This window comes from Cupressus sempervirens, chromosome 6 (genome assembly GCF_028749045.1).
Source record: "Cupressus sempervirens isolate cs-2001-9-10 chromosome 6, ASM2874904v1, whole genome shotgun sequence".
Taxonomy (NCBI): domain Eukaryota; kingdom Viridiplantae; phylum Streptophyta; class Pinopsida; order Cupressales; family Cupressaceae; genus Cupressus; species Cupressus sempervirens.
This window is the reverse complement of record NC_143123.1, coordinates 206190147-206212231: the sequence shown is the minus strand read 5'-3', so window position 1 is coordinate 206212231 and position 22085 is coordinate 206190147. Positions and strand designations below refer to the sequence as shown.

The 22085-nt window shown below is 35.3% G+C and overlaps 2 protein-coding genes across 2 annotated transcripts in view; both read right to left on the bottom strand.

The window, feature by feature from the left end:
* Nucleotides 1-551: 551 nt before the first annotated feature.
* On the bottom strand, nucleotides 552-3809 carry LOC149551959 (uncharacterized). The gene is made up of 3 exons (XM_089789755.1): nucleotides 3208-3809; nucleotides 3028-3090; nucleotides 552-807 (listed from the first exon to the last, which is right to left on the bottom strand). The coding sequence occupies exons 1-3, from the start codon at nucleotides 3277-3279 to the stop codon at nucleotides 586-588; spliced, it is 357 nt and encodes a 118-aa protein (XP_089645881.1). The 5' UTR covers nucleotides 3280-3809; the 3' UTR covers nucleotides 552-585.
* An 11606-nt stretch (nucleotides 3810-15415) lies between these two features.
* Nucleotides 15416-22085, bottom strand: part of LOC149551957 (uncharacterized) — a 48569-nt gene continuing 41899 nt past the window's right edge. The window contains exon 3 of the transcript XR_016352839.1: nucleotides 15416-15543. The gene's annotated coding sequence lies outside the window, so the exon portion shown is untranslated. The remainder of the gene's footprint in view (nucleotides 15544-22085) is intronic.

Sequence of the window (22085 nt, the reverse complement as noted above, 5' to 3'; positions counted from 1 at the left end):
CCCACCACATAAAAAAAATTGATTTTCAATCTAGATGGATCACATGCCTTTATTAATTAAGATGTTGATAGGGATAGTGCTGAAGAAAATAACTTGGTCATGCCATCTCCTCATAAGGATGTGCAATAGTTGTTCACGTGGCTTTTTAAAATTTATTTATTGCTTGAGACTCCCAATTTCAATATTAATAGTTTTAGAATGGTGTTGATAAATTTAATGTGATTATAAGGTTTAAACCTTCTTTCAAATCAATTATTTGATTACTAGTGATTAAATATTCATTATTTATTTTTTAAATCAATTATTTAATTTCTAGTGATTAAAATTTGATTATTTATTTCTCAACTTTTGATTAATGTAAGTGCAATGATTCTAATTTGGGTTGTTCAAACTTTGTTAGTATGAGAGTAGCATTTGAACTTTTATTTAAAAGTTTAAAACTGGATATTAAATTTTCAATTTAAAATAAATTATAATTATAATTATTAAAAATATAATTGTCTTGTTTCCACAGTGATCCTTTAAAAAATGTGGCATACATACAAAACAAATCCAAGATAATCTAGCTCTTACTAAGAAATTAATTCAAAAAGGAGCGGAAGAGGGCCCCTCAATTGGCGTTTGTACATTTTGAACACATTCACATTCACAATAATGTAGATGTGATGGAAGGACATCATTCACTACACTTTGACAATTACTACATTGCAAAGAGATGGTACACTGCTCCAAATCATGTTTTGGTCCATGCATGTTTCCTTGAACCCTTCTTTCCATGTCTCGAACAAGTTGAATTGGCTCCAATCCCTACATTGCCATTACAATCATTACAACTATGAATATATTCAATGCATGTTAAGATCATCACTTGAGCTACAATCACTTTTTAAAATTAGTTTAATAGAGAAAAACCTAAACATCAATCTTCATAAGAGATCACAAACAAATAAGAAAAACATTAAAAAAAACAAATTTAATTGTGATAAAACTTGTTTGTGTATAATCTTCAAAATGTCAAGAAGGTTGTTTGTCCCAAAATAGAGATAGAGAGAGAGTTGTGATAAAGCTGCTTGTTCTTGTATAATCTTCAAAATGTCAATAAAGTTGTTTGTCCTAAAATAGAAATAGAGAGAGTTGTAAAGGAAGAAAATGGAGTAATAAACTTAAAACCTGGATGAACACAACTTTAAACATGCAAAACCAGGAGAAAGAACATATATATATCTAGAAGAAGATGAAAATACTGGAACTGCATAAGCAAGAAGAGCATATAGAGTTCATAGGCTAGCTCTTAGATATGCAAACTTTAGTGTCAATCAAAGGATGGCTAAGTTCGAGTTTAAGCTTGAAAATGCTAAAATACAGTCAAAACAGAAACAAAAGATAAGCTTGAAAATGCTAAAACCCAGATAGAACAAAAACCAAATAATGTTGTAAACAGAGCTGGGTAAAACACACCAGGATGAACAAAAACTAAAAACAACCAGGAGAAAACATATAAATTTACATCAAGATGAAAATACTAAATCTGCATAGGCAAGAAGAGCAAATAGATTTCAACGGCTAGCTGTTTGAAATTCAAACCATAGTATCCATCCATCAAACAATATGTAAACGACAATTTAAGCTTGAAATGTTAAAACTTGCAAACAGATGAGGATTTTAGTCTGAAAATGCTTAAAACTACCAAAAAACAGAAACCAGATCCTGTTACAAATAGATCAGAATTTAAGCTTGAAAATAATAAAAATCAATTGAAAAGGAAACCAGACCATGTTGCAAACAGATGCGAGTTAAAGCTTAAAAATACTAAAAACCAATGAAATACCAACCAAAAAATGTTGCAAGCAAATGGGAAATTGAACATGACAATGCTAAAAACCTGATAAAACAGAAACTTAAAAAAGGTTGCAAACCGATTAGAACCTAAGCTTGAAAATACTGAAAAAACAGATAAAATACAAACCATGTTGCAGATAGATGAGAATTTAAGCTTGACAATGCTAGAACCAGATTAAATATAAACAAGCAGATAAGAATTTAAGCTTGACAACGCTAAAAACCAGTTGAAATACAAACCAAAAAATGTTACCAACAGATGAAGATTTAAGCTTGAAAATGCTAAAAAAACAGAGAGAATAAAAATCAATAAATGTTACCCACAGATGAAAATTTAAGCTTGAAATGCTGAAAAGCAGATAGAATAGAAATCCAAAAATGTTACCAACGAATGAAAGTTTAAGCTTGAAAATGCTAAAAACTGAAAAATGTTACCAACAGATTTAAGCTTGAAAATCCTTAAAAACAGATAGAATAAAAATCAACAAATGTTACCAACAGATGAAAACTTAAGGTTGAAATGCTAAAAACCAGTTAAAACAGAGACCAGAAAATGTTACCAAAAGATGAAAATGTAAGCTTGAAATGCTATAATGCTAAAAACCAGATAGAATAGAAATCCAAAAATGTTACCGACGGATGAAAATTTAAGCTTGAAAATGCTAAAAACTAAAAAATGTTACCAACAGATTTAAGCTTGAAAATCCTAAAAAAACAAATAGAATAAAAACCAATAAATGTTACCAACAGATGAAAATTTAAGCTTGAAATGCCAAAAATCAGTTAAAACAGAGACCAGAAAATGTTACCAAAAGATGAAAATGTAAGCTTGAAATGCTATAATGCTAAAAACCAGATAGAATAGAAATCCAAAAATGTTACCCTACGGATGAAAATTTAAGCTTGAAAATGCTAAAAACTAAAATATGTTACCAACAGATTTAAGCTTTAAAATCCTTTAAAAACAGATAGAATAAAAATCAATAAATGTTACCAACAGATCGAAAATTTAAGCTTGAAATGCCAAAAATCAGTTAAAACAGATACCAAAAAATGTTACCAATTTAAGCTTAAAATGCTTTAAAACATATAGAATAGAAACCCAAAAATGTTAACAAGGGATGAAAATTTAAGCTTGACAATGCTAATGGCCAGATAGAACAGATACTATAAATGTTGCAAACAAACCTGGGTAAAAATGTCAGAAGCCTCCGCTGGCTCTTTTTTCTGGAGAATGTCCACCGCTGCTTCCTAGACAACATAAAAACACGGCAAAACTCCATCACTAAGTCCTAATGAGGAGAAAAAGCTTGGATGCGTATCACAGAAAACAGAGAACGGAGAACAGAGAAGTAGTGGGATTCGAACCCTGGCGGAGTGCAGCTCATGCTCGTTCAGAGTGCGGGGCTCTGTCTCAATGGAAGGCGTTTTCCGACTCATTTTTCCTCTTTCCGGACTGTTCTGAAAGGAGAAAAGCAGGGATTGATATGGAGGAGAAGCCCAAAAGAGTCAGAGATATATGCCAAGGCAGTTGAGATCACGGCTTTGGGAAGATGGATTTAATGGCACCGTCACAAAAGAAAAGAGGGAAACGAACATATCAAATCAGATGTCTTTTTCTCGTGATTTGGCCGAGCAGGTGGAAGGAAATCGTTGCGTGAATGCCACGTCAGACTCCACCGCGGCTTCCGACGTGGCAGGGTCGACCCAATCTGTTGGGTTAACAATGTCTGTTTATGTTTTGCAATCTGTGGTGGGTATTGTACGTGGATAGTTGCAAAACTGTTGGGAACTGTCCTCCTTTGATAATTTAGAAAAAACTCCATTCAGTTACAATGATGATCTTGTAACTCCATTCAGTTACAATGATGATCTTGTAAGGGAATGAGATCAATTATGCGAAATCTGGTCTACAGCTGAGTGGACGCCATTGATGGACAGTCTGCAATTCTTGTCTTTTTCTTCCTTTGCGCGCCACCGGATCGAAGTTGCAGGCTTTTTGAATGGATTTTCCAATGAAAATCTTGTGAAAGGGCTAAATTCGTGCATTCCCCATCATGCCTCAATTTGTTGTTTTGCACGCACTCTGCGCCTTTTCATGGCAAGTTTGTGTGCCCTATTCATGATTCTTGTCTTTATCTCCCCCTCCTTGGCGACTCTCATTTGTAACTGCCCTTGTGTTCAACGATTATTATCTCCCTTGGTCGATGACCTTTTCTCGGTAACCCTAAGAACCCCAAAAAAAGGCTACCTTGGTTTCTAGCTCCAACATAGTCTTCTTGTTTTGACTTGCAATGCCCATGTAAAGACCAATCCCTACAACAAGCTTTCCAATTCACCAAAAAAAAAAATGCGAAAATTGTGGAAAGACAATGCCACATCATTGAATGTTGAAATAAGAAAAGTCAAGCATCTATGAATTCAAATGGTAATCAAGGTTAACATGTTGTTAACTCAAAGTACAACTCATCATTCATTGTTGTTCATAAACAAGAGTATACAATAATCAATGAGAAATTCAGCGTAAAATTAACTTGCTGATTTTGACACGAAAATACATTACAACATAAAACTATGGTGCTGAAGTACCAGGTATATGTACATCATATGTTCTTCATAAACTTGAGCAATGATACATTACTAACTTTTAATTTTACAATATCCAATAATCGAGATTACATCAAAATAATGAAACCGTACATCATCAAAAGATGAAGATATATGACCATATGATAGGTTCTAAAAATGGGTAGGTACCCCGAAAGTGCATCCGGTCTCCAAAGCCATCAGACGTCGTCCTTCTGCTACCTAAGATGGGAGTGTAGCCCAAGCGCTTTAACCTTGCCAACCATGGAGTGTTTACTCCCCTGAGATTCTTCCTAACATGAAGAATACCTCGACCTTGGCACGAGAAGCCTAGCTTCACGGAACACGATGGATCAAATGGATCCAGTGCAGCTGTGAAACATACTACATGCAATCTATATGCCTAGCAACCTAATCACGGAATGTGGTAGGGAACAAAAAAAAAAACTACACATCTACCCATATGCAATGAAAGAAAACCTACTACATATCTATTCATATGAACATTTATTTAATATAAGCATAGTCAAACACCTATGCTAATGTCAGAAAACAACATATCTAAATGCAGTAATAAATGGCTTGGCCAAACATGACATTTGTCAACATCACTAGAAAGAAGAGACAAAACGTAATGAATCCTACTTTTCATGATCTGACAGGTTGAGATCTAAGCAAAAACGTAATGCATCCATCCCCACCCTCCCAAATGCCACATTACACCCTTCCATAAGGAATTAAACATCAACACTTAAACCATCACCAAATATTAATGACCTATCTTTGAATTCATAAACAACAATCCACAACATTTCATCTCATAGCTCATATTTCAGCAATAATCCTCACTTTGTTAATAACTAAGACAATTCATATGCAGCAATAGATAGCACTTCATTCACGTACTTATCTAAGACAAATTCATAATCAGCAATACATAATACTTCATTCTTGATCAAATTTATAACACATTTCTGGCTACTCTGTATAAGTTCATATCAAAGTTTAAGTACCAAACAACCTTCTCCTATTTTGTATACATGTATGTTCTTAAGCACAATACTTCACAGTCTATTTACTTCAAATTTAATTACGAAAACATGCCCAATTTTAGAATCATCTCCTATGATCATTGGTTATTTGACACAACTTCAGAATGTTAAAGTTGTGTACAACATTTACCAAATTATCATACAAACTAAGGAAAAATAGAGTACTATAACAACTCAATACTACTCTCATTGAATTAATATTTTGACATGAAATATGAGTGAAAGGTCTAAGGAGAATAGTAAGAGTATTACGTTATAAGTAATCATTTCCTTAACTAAACTTGTTAGTAAACAATGCACATTCTAGTCTATCCTAACCTAGTTTCATACTACTTCCAGGAAAAAGAAGAGAAGAAATATATCAGATAGCTTCATTGTTGTTCCAACAATGCCATTCCATACAAGATCACAATGGTGGGTTGGGATTTAAGGTAGGCAAGAAAAAAAAATGACATGAAAATACATAATAATGCCCAAACATGATTGAATTTCACCCCATGATTTCTGAGATCAGCACCGAGAGGCAATAACATCTTTAAGGTTTTAGTCCATATGCTCAACCAATATGTTAGTATAGAGGGTAACACACTTTGTTCCTTCACTACAATTTATAAACACAGCACAAGTTGCACTATTAACTAGTGCTCGCTCAACCATTTGGCAAAACCATTAGTAGTGAGACAATTAAATAAGGAAAGATTCTAGGTTTTGTATATATAATCCACTCTTTTGAAGCATACCTACCATTACATCTAGGTTTGGATAACAATTTATACATGTCTAGGTCATACAAGTGTTGCAAACAATTTTTCTGAGTTCTCGTGGGGAAATAAGCACCAAAATATTTAAAGCTTCACCCAATCAACAATGCACAAGATAGGAAATCTATAAGGTGAGTCCTACAGTTATCAAGTTCAAACATTGTCACACTATTAAACTGTCCACACAATCCTAACATCAATTCCCAAAATTCATCAAGCTTATTGCCCTACTACCATCATAATTTTAACAAATCAAACAATGCTAGCAAAATAAATTTAAAAAAATATTGGAATTCGTAGCAGTAAAGAGAACCTGGCTTCTGCAGTGGCTATGGAAGGCTATTGTAGCAACATGTGATCTCTCCAGCTTCAGCTATCAAAGATTTTTCCAAACCTCTCCCCTAATCGTTGCCTTCTTCCCAATCTCTCGCCACACTTTTAATTGCTCCCCCCATAAAACTAAATTTAGAGCTCCTATAAAAATGTCTTCCCTCCTTTGCAAAAGCTCTGAATCAAAGCCCACAACCCCCATTTTCCTCCACCATTGCAACTTCCTCCCAAAATCCCGAACGATGATGGCCCCTTTTATTATAACTACCCCCAATTTGGGTGTATTAATGTTTTTAATTCTAGGGTAAATTCCTAGGTTACATGAGCATATGTATATTTTTATCAAATAAAGAAAAATGTTTTATTTCCTAAGGTTATACCATCCAAAAGAGGTATATCATAGCTGAATGTTATAATCAATTTTCTAACTAAAACAATTTATAGAAAAGAACAAGACACACACACACACACACACACACACACACACACACACTTAAATATTTCCATGAAAGAGATTAGGAAAGAAAATGAATAAACAACAAAGTAGATATACATGTAAATCTTTTACAACTCAACATATTGTTATATGTGATAGTGTGTGTGTGGCTACACAAGATGATCCGTCCATCCCCTTCCGAGAGGCTAACCCTCTCTACCTCAACCACACTCTCGTCATGATGAATCCTGCATCCACTCAAACACTTGCAAACAAGATTGAGTTGGTATCCATAAATTTGATAATTGATTCGACATCATAACATAAATGTGATAACATAAGCATCAATATACTAAATACGACATCATCATGTAATGTAAGTCATTACATTATCATTTTAAATGAAATTCATCATAACATAAAACATTATGAATGGCGTAACCATTATTTTTTGATACCTTTATTATCTATTAAATCATACTAATAATCTCATCATAAAGTCATAATCAACTTAATCATTACTTAATCCAATTTAAAATAAAGTTTGACCATGTCAAAATTGACAAGGTTGCCACATAATCGCCACATAGGCAAAAATAATGGAAGTCACAAGACGGGTCATGACATCCCTCCCCTCTAGGAAAAGGCATCGTCCCGATGTCAATCACAACAAAAATTAAACACATAAGCCCAAGATTGAGATATAATTAAAATAAAGCAAACTATACAAAAAGATGGGGAAAGGGTTTCTATAAATTCTCTGCATCCTCCCAAGTAGCACTATCCACACCAAATTGGTCCCAATGGACCTTGTATTGGAGGATGTCCCTATCTCATACCTTGATCGTGCTCAATGAGTCGGGAGGGCTAAACTACCATCACCCCTTGATCCTGTACCTACAACACATGCTAGTCAAGCACATGAGATATCTCCGGATGATATAACTTAAGTAAAGAAACATGGAAGATGTTATGAATACGGGCTAAAGTAGGTGGTAGAGAAAGTCGATAAGCAATTGGGTTGATAACTTCTAGAACCTTGAACAGGTCAACAAATCTCAGAGCAAGCTTAGAGCTCTTGCCAAATGAGATTGAACTCTTATGCGATCTAACCCTCAAAAACACCTTATCTCCAATCTAGAATTGCCAAAAAGTGTGTTTCTTATTAGTGTAACTCTTTTATCGATCTGTTGCCTCTTTCAGCCAACTATAGATTAAGATCACTTGCTCTTCTATCTCCTTTAGCCTTAGGGCCCACAATAACCCTATCCTCCACCCTATCCCAACTGATAGGAGTCTGACACTTCCATCTGTAAAGAGCCTCAAATAGAGCCATACCCAAAGAAGAATTATAGGAATTGTTATAGGAAAATTCCACCAATGGAGGATACTCTCATTTGTACTGCTGATCCATGCAGTACATGCGCAACAAATCTTCAAGCACCTGATTCACCCTCTTAATCTGCCCATTAGTTTCAGGGTGGTAAGCTATGCTAAAGTTTAGACATGTACCTGAAGCAAAGTTCAAGGTTGTCCAAAACCTTGAAGTCATTCGGGTATCCCTATTAGAGATGATGGTTTCTGGAATACAGTGCAGTTGAAATATCTCTTGGACAAACTTTCTGGCCAAGACTAGAGATCCATCCTTCAAACTGCTAGGAATGAAGTGGGCAACTTTGTTTAATTTATTGACTATTATCAAAATGAAATCATGCTTGCAATGAGTCATGGGTAAACCTTGTACAAAATCCATGCTAATAACCTATCATTTATAGTGCAAAATCTAATGTGGGTACAGAAGAATTGCCAGATGGACATGCTCAGTCTGGACACACTAACATTCCAAACACTGGGCAACATACTCTATCACATCCTGTTTGAGTCTTGGCCAAAAGTATAAAGGTCTCAAATCAACCATCATCTTATTTATTCTTGGGTACCCTGAAAATAGAGTGCAATGCATCTCCTCAAGAACAACTTTCCACAACCCTTCATGGTTGGGAACATAAATCTTATTCTGGTACATAAGCACACCATCACCATCAAAAGAATAATCATCAAATCGTGGATCAGAGGCATTGATTTCCAAAATTGACTTCACCCATTCATAATGGGTATCTCCAGGAAGGCATTGGAGAATATACTCTCTCAAACGAGTTTGAGATGAAATGATAGTAGTGATATGCCTCCTACGACTAAGTGCATCCACTACCTTGTTCTCTTTGCCTTTAATATACTCTATGCCAAAATCATACTCACTGAGGAATTCAGGCCATCAACTCTGCCTAACATTCAAATTAGGTTGAGTAAAAATGTATCTCAATCCCATATGTTCATTGTTAAGCTCAAATGACTTTCCCAATAAGTAATGCTACCACATTTGCAAAGCATGTACTATCATAGCCAATTCCAAATCATGAGGAGCATAATTTACTTCATGTAATTTGAGCTTCTTGGACTCATAGGAAACAACCTTACCATCCTACGTCATTACACCCCCAAGCCCATTTCCTAACGCATCTGTTGTGACAAAAAAGTGTCCATTAGGATTTGGTATAATCAAGATAGGAGCGGTAGTAAGCCTTTGCTTAAGAAACCGAAAGGCTTTCTCACATGTTTCTATCCACTTAAATCTTTTACCCTTGCACTGGAGAGATGTAATCGATGCTGCTATGTTAGAAAATCCCTCAACAAATTTCCTGTAATACCCAGCAAGACCCATAAAACTCCTAACTTTACTTACATTCTGCAACGTTGGCCATTCAAGGATGGCTTTAATCTTTGCAAGGTCCACTGCTATACCATCAGCTGATAAAATATGCCCCAAGTAGTGGATCTCCTTCTAATAAAATGAATACTTAGAGAGTTTCCCATACAACTTCCTCTCTCTCAAACATTGTAGAACTATGAGCAAATGCTCTTCATGTTCTTCTAAATTCTTGGAGTATATTAAAATATCATCAATAAATATCTCTACAAATTTATCAAGATGATCTCTAAATACATTGTTCATCAGATTCATAAAAGTGGCATGTGTGTTTGTCAATCCAAAAGGTAAGACTACAAATTCATAATGCCCATACCTTGATCTAAATGTTGTCTTAGGTATGTCTTCCTCCTAAATCCAAAGTTGGTGATATCTAGATCTCAAATCAATTTTTGAGAATACGATCGCTCCCTTCATCTGATCAAATAGTTCATCAATTCTTGGAAGAGGGTACTGATTCTTTATGGTCACCTTGTTTAGCATGCGATAATCAATGCACAACCTTAAGGTGTCATCTTTCTTTTTGACGAAGATTACATGAGCTCCCCAAGGTGATACACTAGGTTGAATGGAACCTTTATCCAAGAGTTCTTGTAGCTGGGTGTTCAACTCATACATCTCTATGGAAGTCATGTAGTAGGGAACCTTAGATTGCAGTTCTGCTCCTAGCACAAGGTCTATGGAAAAATTGAACTCCCTCTTAGGAGATAGTTTGGGTAAATCATCAGGAAACACATCTCTAAATTCTTGCAGGATAGGATAATCCTCCAATCGAAGTGGAATCTCTTCCAGATTTTTAACATGGGCAACATATAACTGACAACCCTTCCTCTTTATTTTTTTTAATTGCATTGCTGAAATTTGTCTTAATACAAATGGTTGTTTGACACCATTTACAATCAATGAGAGACCTGTGTCATTGAGGCATTCAATCACCTTATCCTAATAGTTTACTAAGGCTTTGTGCTTACTTGACCAATTGATTCCTAGGATGACATCATATGATCCCAAAGGCCCCACATACAGGTTTACCTTTGTTCGAAACCTAGGGAGTTCCAACTCACTACAAAATAAGCATTTATCTACACTGCATTCAGCCCTGTTACCATACTCTACAGTCCAAGGTTCATCTATAAAACCAGCCCTAACAGGGATCTTAGCAACTATCTTAAGATCTACAAAGCATTCAATAGCACCAGTATGTATAAGAATAGAAATAGGGTATCCAAAAAGTGTACCAGTCATCTGTATAGGAGTGGCTTGATAATCTGCCTGGTTATGATCAATTGTAGCATGAATATGGTGATGAGGTGGAAAATCCTTCCCGTCAAATCGCTATGGGCACTTAGTGGAAAAATGGTTACCACCACATACAAAGCATCATGTCCTAGGGCCTCTCCTGTCATCATTCCTGTTTTGATCACCCCTATTGTTTCCATTCCTTCCATTTCCATTTCTGTTATTTTGCTTCTTGTTGTTGTTCCAATTTCCCTTCTTCTTGTTTCTGTCAGAATTTTCCTAATCCTTATCCTTCATGTTCTTGATTTGTTTCTTTCCATTTCCCTTTTGTATGTCATCCTGATATCCCTTTTTATCATGATAAGACCTGTTATCCTAGAACTTTCTTTTATAGTTATGGTTGGAGGATTTAGATGAGGAACTATCCTTCAACCTTTGTTCCTGCTTAAGGTCCTTATGCAATGAAAATTCCATGGTCTCAAGCTCCTACATTTCAACCTCATTGTAAATCTTAGGTTTCAAACCCATCACAAATTTCCAAGTTCTAAATAGATCATTATGCTGGTACTATGAAACATACTTTACCAAATGACAAGAGCGCTCATGATACCATGTGACGTTCATGTTCTTTTGAACTAGCTTGTAGAAATCTGATGATTTCTTGTCATAGAATAGTTGTGGTAACCATCTTTTGTGAAAAATCTGCAAAGATTCCTCCTAAATTACCTCCGCATGCTGAATTTTTTTTTCAACCATCACATTTTCCCACCAAGTAGCTGCCTCACCCATCAGCTGAAATGTGGCCCAAACTGCTCTAGATTTCCCTGTATAGTTCTAAACTAGGAAATACTTCTCCATGCTAGTAATCCATGCCTCAAAAGCTTCCCTGGAAGCTCTACCATGAAATGTGGGTGGAGTAACTTTCTTGAGATCTTTGCTCAAGTCACCTGCTATCGGTACCCTATCAGTATTAATGAGAGCAACCCGATGGTTAGCTTCTACCTTTTGCTCTTCCTTAGATCTCCTTAGAGCCTCAACCAACTACTCATCCTCATGTTTCTTCCTCAATTCTTCTTCCTAATTACGCAAGGCCTCAATGCGTTGATCTTCTTCATGCTTCCTTGACTCTTCTTCAGCTTGTCTACCTAGAGTCCCATGCCTTAGGTTATCCATCCTTTGACCTTGTTGCTACAAAAAATCCCCCTGTTGGGTCAACAGTGCCATAATCTAATCTAACCTCTCATTAGTTCCTCAATTTGTGCACCACTTTTGGACCCACCTCTATGGTTAGCTCTTGTGGCCATGGTGATAACTCAAACACCTAACACATATAGGGCACAAATGAGCACAGTAGCCCAAAGGCCTAGGGTTAAAACACAATTGTGATACCATATGTAAAGATCAATCCCTACAAAAAGCTTTACAATTCACCCAAAAAAATGTAAAAATTGCGGAAAGAAATGCCACATCATTGAATGCTGAAATAAGAAAAGTCAAGCATCTATGAATTTAAATGGTAATCAAGGTTAACATGTTGTTAACTCAAAGTACAACTCATCATTCATTATTGTTTGTAAACAAGAGGATACAATAATCAATGAGAAATTCAGCATACAATTAACTTGTTGATTTTGATGTGAAAATACATTACAACAAAAAATTATGGTGTTGAAGTACCATGTATATGTACATCATACATTCTTCATAAACTTGAGCAATAATACATTACTAACTTTTAAGTTTACAATATTCAATAATCAAGATTACATCAAAAGAATGAAAATGTACATCATCAAAAGATGAAGATACATGACCATATGATAGGTTATGAAAATGGTCAGGTATCCCGAAAGTGCATCTAGTCTCCAAAATTGTTGGACGTCATCCTTTTGCTACCTAAGATGGGAGTGTGGCCCAGGCACTTTAACCTCACCAACCACAAAGTGTTTACTCCGCCGAGATTCTTCTTGACATGAAGAATACCTCAACCCTAGCATGAGAAGCCTAGCTTCTCAAAACAAGATGGATCGGATGGATCCGGTGCAACCGTGAAACATACTACATGCAATCCATGTGCCTAGCAGCCTAATCACAAAATGTGGCAAGGAAAGAAAAATGAACACTACACATCTACCCATATGCAGTGAAAGAAAAAATGCTACATATCTACCCACATGTACATTTATTTAATATAAGAATAGTCAAACACCTATGCTAATGTCAGGAAAAAAACATACTTAAAAGCAGTAATAAATGGATTGGCCAAGCACAACATTTGTCAACATCGCTGGAAAGAAGAGACAAAATGTAATGAATCCTACTTTTCATGATCTGACAAGTTGAGAGAAGCAAAAATGTAATGCATCCATCCCCACCCTCCCAAATGACACATTATACCCTTCTATAAGGAATTAAGCATCAACACTTTAGCCATCAACAAATATTAACCACCTATCTTTGAATTCATAAACAACAATCCACAACATTTCATCTCATAGCTCATATTTCAAAAGTAATCATCACTTTGTTCACAACTAAGAAAATTCATATGCAACAATAGATAACACTTCATTCATGTACTTATCTAAGACGAATTCATAATCAACAATAAACAATACTTCATTCTTGATCAAAGTTATAACACATTTCTTGCTACTCTATATAAGTTCAAATTAGAGTTTAAGTACCAAACAACCTTCTCCTATTTTGTAGATAGGTATGTTCTTAAGCACAATATTTCATGGTTAGCTTACTTCAAATTTAATTATGAAAACATGCCCAATTTTAGAATCATCTCCTATGATCATTGGTTATTTGACCCAACTTCAGAATGTTAAAGTTGTGTACAACATTTACCAAATTACCACACAAACTTAGGAAAAATAGAGTACTATAACAACTCAATACTGCTCTCATTTAATTAAAAATTTGACATGGAAAATACGAGTGAAAGGTCTAACGAAAATAGTAAGAGTATTATGTTATAAGTAATCATCTCCTTAATCGAACTTGCTAGTAAACAATGCACATTCTAGTCAGTCGTTACCTAGTTTCATACTACTTCTAGGAAAAAGAAGAAAAAAAATATCAGACAACTTCATTGCTATTACCATAATGCCATTCCATACAAGATCATAGTGGTAGGTTGGGATTTAAGGTAAGAAAGAAAGAAAATATGACATAAAAATATATAATAATTCCCAAATATGATTGAATTTCACCCCATGATTTCTAAGATCAACACCAAGAGACAATAACATCTTTAAGGTTTTAGTGCATATGCTCAACCAATATGTTAGTACAGAGGGTAACACACTTTGTTCCTTCATATAGTTTATAAAAATAGCACAAGTTGCACTATTAACTAGTGCTCACTCAACCATTTAGCAAAACCATTAGTATTGAGACATTTGAATAAGGAAAGATTCTAGGTTTCATATATATATATATATATAATCCACTGTTTTGAAGCATACCTACCATTACATCTAGGTTTGGATAATGATTTATACATGTCTATGTCTTACAAGTGTTGCAAAAAAAATTTCTAAACTCCTGTGGGAGATAAGCTCGAACATATTTAAAGCTTCACCCAATCAACAATGCACAAGATAGGAAAACCATAAGGTGAGTCCTATAGTTATCAGGTTCAAACATTGTCATGCTATTAAATCATCCACACAATCCTAACATTAATTCCCAAAATTCATTGAGCTTGTTTCCCTACTACCACCATAATTTTAACAAATTAATCCATGGTAGAAAAGTAAATGAAAAATAATACTGGAATTTGTAGCAGTAAAGAGAACCTGGCTTCTACAATAGCTGTGGAAGGCTTCTATAGCAATGTTCTCTCTCTCTCTCTCTCTCTCTCTCTCTCTCTCTCTCTCTCTCTCTCTCTCTCTCTCTCTCTCTCAAAGATTTTTCCAAACCTCTCCCCTAGTCATTGCCTTCTTCCCAATCTCTCGCCACACTTTTAATTGCTCCCCTCATAAAACTAAATTTAGAGCTCCTATAAAATGCCTTCCGTCCTTTGTAAAAGCTCTGAATCAAAGCCCACAACCCCCATTTTCCTCCACTATTGCAACTTCCTCCTAGAATCCTGAATGATTATGGCCCCTGCCATTGTAATTGCCCCTGATTTGGGTGTATTCACGTTTTTAATTCTAGGGTAAATTCCTTGGTTACATGAGCATATGCATTTTTTATAAAATAAAGAAAAATATTGTATTTCCTAAGGTTATAACATTTGAAAGAGGTATATCATAACTGAATGTTATAATCAATTTTCTAACTAAAACAATTTATAGAAAAGAACAAGACACACACACACACAAATATTTCCATGAAAGAGATTAGGAAAGAAAATAAATAAACAACAAAGTAGATATACATGTAAATCTTTTACAACTCAAGACATTGTTCTATATGATATTGTGTATGTGGGTACATGAGATAATCCATCCATCCCCTTCCAAGAGGCTAACCCTCTATACCTCAACCACACTCTCGTCATGATGAATCTTGCATCCACTTGAAAACTCAAAAACAAGATTGAGTTAGTATCCATAAATTTGATAATTGATTTGACATCATAACATAAATGTGATAACATAAGCATCAATATACTAAATACGATATCATCATGTAACTTAAGTCATTACATTATCATTTTAAATGAAATTCATCATAACATAAAACATTATGAATGACATGAGGAGGATAAAAGTGGCAAGAAAATCAGGGGAGCCGAAGACTTGCAAGTTCAGAAGGCATTTGGTTATAGAGACCACAACAAGGAGAACACCATGGTGGGGGAACATCACAGAAAGGAGCCAAAGGATGAGGCACAGAAGTGGAAGAGAAGAACTAAGGTCTAGAACATCCTGAAGAAGGGTGAAATCACAAGCTATATTGAATGCCTTCATGGATGGAAGCCCTTAGTTACCAAAAGCATGGTCAAAAACTGGAATGAGGGCATGGTTGAAATTGATGTGGTGGAGTTCTCGGTCATGAAAGAAATCATCTCCCATGTCATTGACATCCCTATTGTTGGCAAGAAATTCTATAGAGACCAGAAGGTTTTTCGGCAGGCAGTTTTGGAGTTCACAAAAAATCAAGAAGAGAAATAGGAGCTGGTGAAGAAAAGCACCCACTACCTCTTGAGATCAATCAAGCCTCTGTGGAGATTCGTGCTTTGAGCAATCATCACATACATCACCCTCTACACTAGGTTCGACCGCATTTGCACAAACCATTTTGTGCTACTCAACCATTTCAAGTATGGGGCGAGAATCTCTATCCCCTTTTACCTCTATTCTTCCATGAATGAGAATATAAATGAGTATCAAGAAAATAAAACAAGGAACCCAACACTCCATGAGGGGTTGTTATTGTTAATCTATGAATATTTCAAAGCTAGGACTATCAGTAAACATGTCAAAGATAGGATAGAGGGCAAGAAAATCAAAGGGGACTCTGATGAGTCCGAGGAGATTTACTCACCTTTGGATACTGAGGAAAGCCTCAAAATGTACATGGACTCTGAAGACTCTGAGATCCTACAATGGAGCTTAGGAAAAAAACCCTCACTACTGATAGCAAGGAGAAGAATGTGCTCCCTAAGTCCACAAAGGATATTGACACCTCTTTGGATAGGGGTTATAATGAATGGGATATTGTTTTTGTCCTCCGTTTGGGAGCTATTGTGTGCATGTTATACAGATCTGGAAATGTCATTTTATAGGCTGTTATTCTGCTCAAATTTCTATAAAAATGTCCACTTTCAGATTTATTAATAATAGGTGAAGCTGTGAAGCTTTTGGCACTATTTCTGGCATACCCGATTTGGGGTTTCTTGAGAAATTTGGTGGATCTTTGTGATATTAGTTGTTTGATTTTGAAAATCTGATTAGAGGCGTGAAATATCATATAAAATCAGTAAAGGGACATTTCACCCCCCTCACCATAACCTACAAATCTATACGAATCATTTTAATTTCCATTCTACCAACATAGTTGAGAAAACCAGTTTGTCGTTTCCTTCGAATGACATTGTTGTGCCTATTGACCCTAGCTCCATAGAGGTTCATTCTACATGTACTGTGACCAATAATGTTGTTAATCTCATTGACAAATCCAAATCCAAACCCAAACCCAAGTCTAAACTAGAACTTTGCATTACATTTGATCGTAAGGAGCATATTAAGTTACGCAATTATCCTCTTTACATTTCTATAAAAAAAATACTAATAAGTGAACTCTAGAGGGGAGCTTATTTACATGGTGAATTGTATACCATAGGAACATCTCTTTACAAGACTGGTGAAGGGTACTCCCCTTAATACCACAAACACATAACATAAGTAGAGAAACAACAACAATTTATAAGAATAAAAAATGGGCTTCTTATTGTCTCCAAAAGTATGGAATTGCATATTTTAGAAATACAATATGCAAAGCCACATGGGTGTTTTCCTTACAATATTCTATAAGACAGAGCCACGGACAACCACCCATAACTACCCTAGACAACCCTAAATGTCTTCCTTATATAGGTAAGTTTCCATGTCTGAGAAGGTTCTGGAAATTTAGCCACAACCCTTCGGACTGACCAACCCTAAAATTATCGTATTTATTACATTAGAGTCAACTCAAAATAATTAAAATTTATATTTTCAAGTAGCCCAACTTTCGAAGGTTGTAATTTTTAAACCATAGACCCGATTGGCTATTATAACCACTTTTCAAAAATGATAGCTCCTAACTACAATGACTTGATAGTGTCCATCAGACAAGGTTTGACCTCGTTTTAAAGCCTCTAAGGCCTTCAAAATTGAGCTCAAAGTTTTTATATCAAAAATCCTTAATCACTTCACCAATATATCTTATATGGAAATGAAACTCAATTGGTAGACTGATCTATCTAAGATGAACCTCTGCTTGTGAAATTAGAACATTCTGAGCTCATATGACCAACTTAGTAAAAATAGTACATATCCGCAAATAGAAACTCTTCATTTAATCATCCCTTATTAAATAAAAACATTTTTGGGTGATGCGAGATTGCCCTTACACTTAGGATGCTCTTGCATTAGACACTCAGGGTAATTTGACAAGTGGCTCTATCACGTCTCGAGTGTTCAAAGGAAAACTGAGAAGGTTAACCTCCTTCCTTGTCAGCCATGATGAATCTTCTACATGTCGTCCTTTGCATTTCACTAGATTTTGTTTATATGTCATGTTCCTTGTGCTTCTGCCAACACGACTATCAAGTATATCCTCAATTTCCTTTGTAGTTGAAGTAGTTGTCAAAATACTCCACTACACTTGTGTGACCTCATTTTCAACAACTCCTTCATGATACCTTGTCAGATCTAAAATGTTAAATATTGGTCAAATATTCAATTTAGTGGAAAACTCTACTACATAGGAGTTTCTTGAATCATGCTTCTTCAATATCTTACATGGTCCAAACTTCTTCATTTTCAACTTGTTATATGTACCTACTAAAAATTGATCCTTCCTCAAAAGAACCGTGACTTCATCCCCAACCTAAAATTACTTATGTCTCTTTTTCTCATCTTTCTTAGCCTTGTACTGTGTATTCATCTTGGTAATGTGCTTCCTCATCTCCTCATGGATGTTCTTCAAGTGTTTTGTAAAATCCTCAACTTCAACACTACTTATCTCCCCTTTGTCCTTTGTCCTTAATTCAAAAAGCATATTTGAGACTATCTCCATATATGATCTGGAAAGTTGATTTACAAGTGCTCCTATTAACAAAATTATTATATACAAATTTTGCCTATGGTAAAATCAAATCCCATCTCGTTGGCTTATCTCCAACCAAACATCTTACCAAATTTCCCAAACTCCTATTCACCACCTATGTCTGTCCATAAGTCTATGGATGATGTGATGAGTTGAATGTCACATATGTCTTTAACTTCTTCCATAATGTGCACCATAAATACACAACAAACTTGACATCTCAATCTAAAACTATGCTCTTTGGTAGACCATTTAGTCTCACCACTTCCTTGGAAAATAATTCTTCCACATAAACAACATTATTAGTCTTCTTGTAAGGAATTAAATGTGTCATCTTTGAAAAGCTATCAACCAATACAAAAGTTGAATCATGTCCCTGTTGAGTCCTTTGTAAATCAAGAACAAAGTCCATACTGATATCCTCCCAAGATTTCTCTAGTGTAGGTAATGGTCAATGCAGTTTTGTATTCTTCTTTGTTCCTTTTGTCATTTGACACACTACAACTTTGTGTAAACTTCTTGACATCTTTCTACAATTGTGGCCACTAATTAGTGTCACTAGCCAAAGCAATGGTTTTATCTTGATCAAAATGTCCATCCAATCCTCCACTATGCTTCTCCTAATTGATGAGATTCTACCTCATAGAACTCCTTGGAATACACAACTAACTGACTCCAAATAGCACTCCTTCTTGGATGATAAAATCCAACCACCCTATTTTTTCAAGTGTAATAGGTTTTGTGCAAGCTTACTAAGCTTCACCAAAATCAAAATTCTTTGGATTCAAACTCTTGAGTTCCTTGAACCCAACAACCTCAATATGCAACTCTATCAAAAGAAATTGTCTCATGTTAAGAGAATTTGCAACTCTATTAGACTTGTCACTCCCATATTTCAAAACAAATGTATAACTTTGCAAAAACTAAACCTATTGCAAATGCCTCGGATTCAATTTTTCTTGACTATTCAAATATTACAAAGCTTGATAATCAATATACAAAACAAACTCCTTAGGAAGAAGAGAGTGTCTCCACTTCTTCAATGCATGAACTATAGGATAAAACTCCTAATCATAAACAAAATATTTTCTCTTGGCATCGTTTAACTTCTTGCTAAAATAAGCAATGGGTTTATCTTCTTGGTTCAAAATAACTCCTATTGAGGTACCATTAGCATCACAGCCTACTTGAAACACCTTATTAAAATTTGGAAGTACTAAAACATGTTGTTTAGTAACTTTTTGTTTTAAGAATTTAAAACTCTTATTTTCTCATGTAGTCCACTTAAATTATTACCTATCTCCTCTCATTGTTTCAATCAAGGGTCCATGGACACTACTAAAACTCCTAATAAACTTTCTGTAAAAGTTATCCAAATAATGAAAATATCTTACCTCAATAGCATTCCTTGGAGTAGGTCATTCAAGAATAGCCTTCACTTTCTCAAGGTCCATTTTTAGACCTTCTACTAAAAGTACAAATCCCAAATACACTAACTCCTTTTTCACAAAATTGCACTACTTCAAATTAATCAACAATCTATCTTCCCTTTCTCAAACACCCTACGAATGTGCATGATATGTTCCTCCAATGTCTTACTGAAGATCAAAATATGATCCAGGTAAATAATGAAAAACCTACACAGTTTTCTTTCTGTACTCATTCATGAGTTGCATGAAAGTATTTGGTGCATTGGTTAGCCCAAAAGACATCACTAACCGCTCATACAATTCTTCCTTTGTCTTGAAGACAGTTTTCCATTCATCTCCTTCTCTTATTTCAATTTGATGATATCCATTCTTCATATCTATCTCTGTAAAATACATGTCTCTTCTCAAAAAATCCATAATATCATCCATCCTAGACAAGGGAAATTTGTACTTGATTGTGATCTTAATAATAGCCCTAGAATCTGTACACGTCCTCCATCCTACATTCTTCTATGGTTCTAAATTGATGGTACGATACATGGACTCGAGCTATCATGAATCAATCCCTCTTGTAACAACTCATGTACTTTCATATTCAACTCTTTACTTTCTATTAGTGTCATTTTGTGTGTTGTCTTATTTGGAAAACTGGCTCCTAGAGTCATTTCCATTTGATGACTGATCTTCCTTATCGGTGGTAATTGACCAAGCACATTATTGAATATAATATTGTGAAATTCATCCAATAAATCTATAAATTATTTAGGTGCATCTTCTACTTCATCTTTACCATCTTTTGTAATTATAGAAAAAAACATATGCGCATGTCTCATACCCTCTAGAAACTTTCTTCCATCAACAAAAATTATTCTATCATTATTGCATATTGTTTCTTCTATGCTCTTCAATGGTTTTAGCTTATGTCTCACTCCATCCTTTGTCAGAGAATAGGTATCCACATGACCATCATGTAAAGCATGCTTGTCAAACTGTCATGACCTTCCCAAAAACATATGGCATGCATCCATGGGCATGATGTCACATAGTACCTCATCACGGTAGCTCCTGATCTTGAACTTTACTTGGTATAGTTCAACAACCATGACCTTGTGGACATCCTATACCCGTGCAATCTTATATGGACGTGGGTATTTTTTCCTCTTGAGCTTTAACTTCATGACTATCTCCTTTGACTAAAAATGTGTCAATTCTCCCACTATCAATAATCACATCACAACACTTATCCTCACATTTGCACCTGGTTTGAAATAAGCTCCTCAATTTTTTAGGTTCATTCTCACCACTTGGTAGGATTCTTCTATTAACTAGGACTCTCCTCATTAAACATCTTTAGAATGGGATGACTAGGCATCCTCAACTACATGTGCAACTCTATTCTGGCTTTTCATTCTCTTGTTTGTCCTTCCTTGGCATTGAGGACATTCATAAGCCCTATGACCTTCTTCTTCACAGTGAAAACATGTTCCACGAAATCCTCCTCTTTCTAGTCCTTTTCCTCTTCCTCTTCATCTCTGATATCTATTATTCTAATCATGGAAGCGATTGAAATTATTTCCCCTCTAATTTTGACTATTATTGGCGTCATGCTTCTTCTAATCTTCATTTCGGCCTCCATGATATCATTCGCTAGATCTTCCACCACAACCTCTTCCACTTTACCTACTCTCAAACTTCTTATTCAAATTTTCCTCTACTCTTAGATAAAATTGGTATGCCTCTTCAATAATGGTCATTCTAACCAAAATCAAATCCTCTTGAATGCTTAGTCTCAACCCATTAAGGTAACAAGCAACTTTATTTTTGACATCTTCTGCATGGCCCATTATGACAAGGACCTAGTAGAACTCTTCT

Bases quoted from the DNA above. Each gene is read 5' to 3' on its own strand.
- LOC149551959 (XM_089789755.1), bottom strand. From the start codon at position 3,279: ATGAGTCGGAAAACGCCTTCCATTGAGACAGAGCCCCGCACTCTGAAC. The intron at 3,091-3,207 runs GTTCGAATCCCA...TATGTTGTCTAG, and splicing joins ATGAGCTGCACTCCGCCAGG to GAAGCAGCGGTGGACATTCT. The intron at 808-3,027 runs GTTTGTTTGCAA...ATGGCAATGTAG, and splicing joins CTTCTGACATTTTTACCCAG to GGATTGGAGCCAATTCAACT.